Source organism: Rhea pennata, chromosome 5 (genome assembly GCF_028389875.1).
Source record: "Rhea pennata isolate bPtePen1 chromosome 5, bPtePen1.pri, whole genome shotgun sequence".
Classification (NCBI taxonomy): Eukaryota; Metazoa; Chordata; class Aves; order Rheiformes; family Rheidae; genus Rhea; species Rhea pennata.
The window spans coordinates 48041500-48047499 of record NC_084667.1 but is presented as its reverse complement, the minus strand read 5'-3'; the positions used below and the strand labels follow the sequence as shown (position 1 = coordinate 48047499).

Below are 6000 nucleotides of genomic sequence, written 5' to 3'. Positions count from 1 at the left end.
CATCCAACTAAACCAAAAGCTGCAAAATAAGGACTGGCTTCATTTTGAGTGAGAATGGGAGAAACAGAAGGAATCTCTTCAATTTTAGGTTCTGGTGGAAGTTTTTAGTTTGCTATTAGAAAAACAATTGAACGTTTTAACACAAGGTAGTTGAAATTTGAGAGCTTCAAGCTTTAATATATTTTTGAACTAATCTAATTTTACTTACAAAGTTACATATTGTTTTTGATCACATAAGTACCCCCAAGTTTTATATTTAGTCTCCTGCTTCTTTTAATATGTTAACAATGGCATATTTCATATTTGCTGAGTTTATTTGCATCTATTAATTTTCCTATTTACATAGAGCTTTCACATCCACTTCCAGTATTATCATCAAAACAGTATCTTTTGACCTGTGTGGATAGGAGTGTTAAACAAGGGGTTTAAGTGAATGACTCAGCTAAAAGAAAACCACTTAGAAGGTACTTAAGCATCACAAAGGATAGACTAGGGAAAAAGGATAAGAAAAAATTATTTCTTCTCACTGATTTTCTGGTATTGCACAACCACTTATTGACCAGATTGTAGTCATCATACTTTCAGATGTCATAGTTCAGTTTGCTTGCATTCTTCTACAAGAATTTGGTCTTGCATTGTCATAGCAGGGAGGTAATCATTGACTGGGTCTTGAATGCTTGTAAGAATCTGACCTATCCCTCGGCTGATTCTCTGCCCATAAGAGCCACTGCTGTTTTTGGTTGAGGCCATTTGCCCTCTGTAGACTTGAGCCCGATGCTCACATATACCAAACTTGCTTAGCAGGATAAATACATCTCTTCGGAAAGCTTTGGTGAAAATAGCATAAAGAAATGGGTTGGCACAAGAATTGAGTGGGTAGAAGAGTACCAGCAAGATCTTGGAATTGGTGATAGTTATCAAGGGTTTGCTCATAATAGCTGATAATGCATGGAAAGAGATGGGAGCCATGCACAGAAAGTCAGTGAAAATCAATATAGCCATCCTTTTGGCAATTTTGGTGTCTTTGTCCCCTGACTTGTACTGAGGATTTCGCACAGTGATGTAGATTTTTATGTAGCAGGCACAAATAATGACAAAAGCAATAATGTTACATATTAAAACAAAGACGACATAGGCTTCAGCCACAGGTGTTTCAGTGTCCATAGGCAAGCAGATACTGACTTTGCTGTAGCTGCTGACTCCAAACAGTGGCAAAAGGGCAAGAAGAAAGCATGAGAGCCAACCCCCCAGCATGATAACCAAAGCATGTCGGAGGCGAATCTTTCGATCTGGGCGCATGGCAAAAGTGATGGCATACCAGCGCTCTAGGGTGATTACAGTGAGAGTGTATACAGAAAGTTCACTAGCAAAGACTGTGAAAAAGCCAGCTGTATTACAACCAGGCCCTGTCTGCCACTCTATGGCATGATTATAGTACTCTGACCTGGTGTAGAGATCCACAGAAGCAATCAAGAGAAGGTATAAGCCCATGCAAAAATCAGCAAAGGCCAAGTTACACATCAGAAATCGTGGTACAGTCAATTTGTAATGGCTGGTCAGAAGGATAAAAAGGACAAAAATGTTACCTGCTATGGCCAGTAGGTTCACAAACCACACCACAATCCTTAGAAATTTGTACCCCATAATATCCTCACAGGGGTTAAACTCATCAGGTTCTGGAGTGCATATTATATCTTCATTGCCTCCACAGACGGGGTAGTCATAATGGTTGTCAAAAGCCTGGACATCTTCCATTTGAGGATTCTTGAGCTCTTGGCCAAATCCAACATTTTCTTCTCCATGCTCTTCAAAAAAAATGTAATAATGGGAATTTTCATGAAAATTCCTGAACTTGGTGTTTTCGTCATACATAGTGTCAGTGTGCTCAATATATTCTTCTGCAAAATCTTTGTAAAATGGACCTCTGAGAGCTTTCGCTGATCTTCTCTTACGAAAGCTGTGACTGCCAGTCTGGTTACATGTCAGATATTCCAAAATTCTGAAAAAATACAGGCTGAAATCACATTTACAGTTTGACTAGAATGGAGTGGGTAAACAAAGAGAACACTTAAATCACAATGTGAATGAAACATTATCAACTACATTTCTATTAATAAAAAGACAATATTTGTAATAATAAAAAGACAATAAGCTTGAGAGTTTCTGGGATCAAACATCCTAGACTAGACTTAAGTACCAAAAGAGTTTCTTTTTTCTGATCTGTATTTTTGCTTTCTCGGTTGCTGTCAGGTATGCCCAGGGGTAACCCAGCTTGTCACCATAATCCCTCTTACTTTTTGAGGGTCTACATGCTTAATGGGCCACCAGACTTCTAAGATAATATACATAATGTTGTGTTTCTTTTTTGCTCACAAATCAGTTTCTCCCAGAGTCATTTTTTTTCCTCTTCTGCATATTTCTTCTAGTATCTTTTTAAAGCTCACTAATAACATAGTACTTGGGAATCATGTACCTCCATGGAGTGATGACCTGGATTTTTGTATTGTTTGTAATTTTTACTAGAAAAAATCTTACCAACTGGCATCATATTTTTTGATCATTGTCATCTACTGTCACATAATCCTCAGCATGTGTCATTTCCAGGTATGCACAATTCCACAAAGAGTACAATTCAGGCTGTTTGAGAAATTTTTCATCTCCAGTAATAAAGACAAGCACATACTTGGTTCTTTCAGTTATTAGATGAATTAGGTTCTTTCTGTACATTCTTCTTGCCAGATTTTGTATCTCTTTAGTTCTCCTTGGTTGAGCTCTCTATCCACACTTTCCTAATCCACTATAATTGTGAATTGTGAATGTTACTGCTATGTGAGTTTTGTATAGTTCATATACCTTTCATGGCATATTTTTAATATACTATGCATTCAGACAATATTGAAGATTGATGCTGTCTTCCTATATCAGGTGCTAAACAGGAGTTCATAGCTCTAAGCCTTATAAAACTTTGGAGAAATTTGCATTGGATTCATACTTCAGCTCTGCAGTAACATTTGGTTAATGGAGTAAGTTTGTGGGGGTTTGTTGTTGTTGTTGCTGCAGCAGATGGATTGCTATGTTGCATCTATAGGGACATCTATACTTCTGGTTTTTCTCTTTAATAGCTGCCAGCACTTATTTTGAAGGAAGTCAGGAAATCCAGCAGAAATACAATAAGAAATAATCTGCCCATAAAGTTATTATAGAACAATCCATTTTCAGCATTTTAGTTAGAAGACATCTGAAACATGAGGTTATGTTCCCTCCAAAACTTCTTTTCCAATCCTTACTATAATATATAGTGGTTGTTCTTTTTTCTACAAATTCTATGCTATATCAAAAATTCTTGTATCAGTTTGAAATTGTAATCTCTCAGCTTCAAAGAATGGCCTCTATATTTAGAAAAAATGGCCATAGAAGTCCAATCACATGTTATTTTATGTTAATACTAAAATATTGCCTTTACTTAGATAATTTAAATTTGAATCTAAGTTACTGAAACTCACCCACTGGTTTTTTTCCAGTTCCTGAAAGCACAGCAATGACTGGGATAGGACAGGTCAGCTCGCATTAGCTGAAGAAATATCTTTACAGCTGGCAATTTCTTTAAAGTCCATGTATTTTTGGCCATCAGTTCTTTAAGACTTTCCAGTCCTTTGGCTGGAAGATTAGCAATGACTGTTCTGGAGACATCTCTAGGTAAAGGAAGAAACAAACTTCAGAATATCAAATAACTAGGCTGAAACTTTTCAGTCTGTAATAGAAATGTAGGGGTTTCATAGAATTCTACAGCAAAGATCAAACCCAGAGGAGGTGAAGAGAATATTAGCAAGCTGCATGAATACATTCCACTCCTGAAGCACCAAAGCACATACAGTATATTCATATGGAATTGAATGAATTCTAATTTGACACTATGAACTCATTCATCCACTTAATTTACAGGCTCTGATACTATTAATATTTTAGCATATGTATAATTTCATGTACATGACCATTTCCATAGCATTTGATGAGAATTCTATGTACACAGTTAAGCACCTTCCAAAATCTTTGCAATATTTTAGTGAAAATTTATCATACCTTTGCTAGAATCTGGTACCATTCAAATTGAAGTAGGATATGAAATCCTCCTGTGACTTTCTCCAGTTTTTAAAGCCTCATATCTTTAATATCTCATAGGGCAGAATGTGTATGATAAATATAAAGATTTTTTAAATTAGGCTTTTATAGCCAACCATATATAAATGCATATACAGAAACAAAGTATGAAAAATTCTTGAAAGCAACAACCCCTTCCATTAGAAGAGCTATTTTCCTTCAGGCTTCTTTAGTCACTTTAATCTATTGGCCACTTCAAGAGAAAGCATTATAATTGCTAAAATAATATTTTTCATAAACTGAAATTAAAATCATACTTAATTGTTATTAGATTGAAAAATAAGCATTGTGTTATTACTTCAGCTGTCACATTTAAAGTGTTCTAGTAGCAAAGATACAGCTTATTTGATTGCTATGCACTGAATTCCCACAGATCTCATGGAGAGTGGCTGACCATTTACCATGCATTATCTTTGAAAGATATACTGAAAAACAGCATGGAAAAATGCTTATTTCCACTATCCAAAAATCAACATTATCTCCCTAGTTCTCCCCCTTCAAAAAAATAAACCAGAGCCTGAATCATTAACAATGAATTCTACATAAAGGGCTAGCACTTTTCTCATAGCGAAATAGAATAGAGGAATACAGGGGAGGAGCAAGGAGAGAAAAAGCAATGGTATTTTCTATCAAAATATGTTGCAGCATGACTGGAGTGCTTTGCAAACTGCTTTGGAACCAGTAGGTCTGTGTGCATCATTATAGCTTTTCATGACAAAGGTTATACCCAAATGTTACATATGCGTTCACACCCTAGACCTTTTTTCTTTATTGTCGCTTTTAGCAGTTTCTGCTGTATGGAAATCAGACTTTAAATGTTTCTCAGTCCATTCTGAAATGATAGTGTTACTTTTGCCACTTTCTGTTTCTCTGATACTGAGTCCAACTCAGCTGGTATGTTATACAGTTTGTTGGTGAGATGAATTTCCTTTAGAACAGCCAGGTGAGGAGCATCTGGTCCTGCTTGGGTGTTTCACTCGTTTTGTTGCTTTGTCCTGAAATTCCTTCTATTAACATTGAAATTTAAATGGATCCTTGGAATTATACTCTGCAAAGAAATAAACCTATAGAAAAGATCTAGCGTAGGAAGGTTGTTGAGCACTTTCATAGTGAGCACCTGTGCTAATAAATGATCCAGCTGTTTTCTATGCATTGTTCTGCAAGAGTGATGCTCTTGTCTCTCTCTGTGAATCTCACACACCCTGGCTGGTTTCTTATATTAAAAAGTTTTTACTGATTTTATGCTTTAAACAAATTGCTTCTAAAACTGTTATTTTGCTTTGCCTTTTTTTTCTTTTGGTTTGCCAAAAATTATTTTAAATTGAGTTATAAACTACTTCCACTTTCTGAAGGAGGACTTTTTACTTCTGATAGCATCTTTGCCATCATATATGTTTGAATATGTCACAATGAGTTGATGTTAACCATGTCAGATTCTTTGTTCTTCTAGGGTCCTTTTTGGTAGATAGTGTGTGTTTTCTATAAAGCTATATATGAGTCTTAGAAGAGTCTGACTGCTGCCTGCTAGCATTTCATCTTATACAGAATCACAGAATAGTTGAGGTTGGATCTAGATATCACCTAGCTCAACCTTCCTGCTCAAAGCAGGGTCAACTAAAGCAGGTTGTTCAGGGCTGTGTCCAGTTGCATTTTGAATATTTCTAAAGATGGAGACTCCACAAACTCTCTGACCAACCTTTTCTCTCACAGTAAAAAAGTTTTTCTCATGTTGAAATGGAATTTCTGGTCTTTCAGTTTGTGCCCATTGCTCCTTGTCGTGTTACTGAAAAAAGTCTGGCTCTTTCTTCATTGCCAGATACTTCTGCACATTGATACAATACC

The 6000-nt window shown here is 36.1% G+C and overlaps 1 protein-coding gene across 1 annotated transcript in view; it reads right to left on the bottom strand.

Annotated features, from left to right (window-relative positions):
• Positions 1-588: 588 nt before the first annotated feature.
• TSHR (thyroid stimulating hormone receptor) overlaps positions 589-6000 on the bottom strand; it is a 61490-nt gene continuing 56078 nt past the window's right edge. The window contains exons 9-10 of the mRNA XM_062577012.1: positions 3504-3692; positions 589-1999 (exon numbers count right to left, since the gene is read on the bottom strand). Coding sequence (XP_062432996.1) covers positions 589-1999; positions 3504-3692 — 1600 coding nt within the window. The remainder of the gene's footprint in view (positions 2000-3503; positions 3693-6000) is intronic.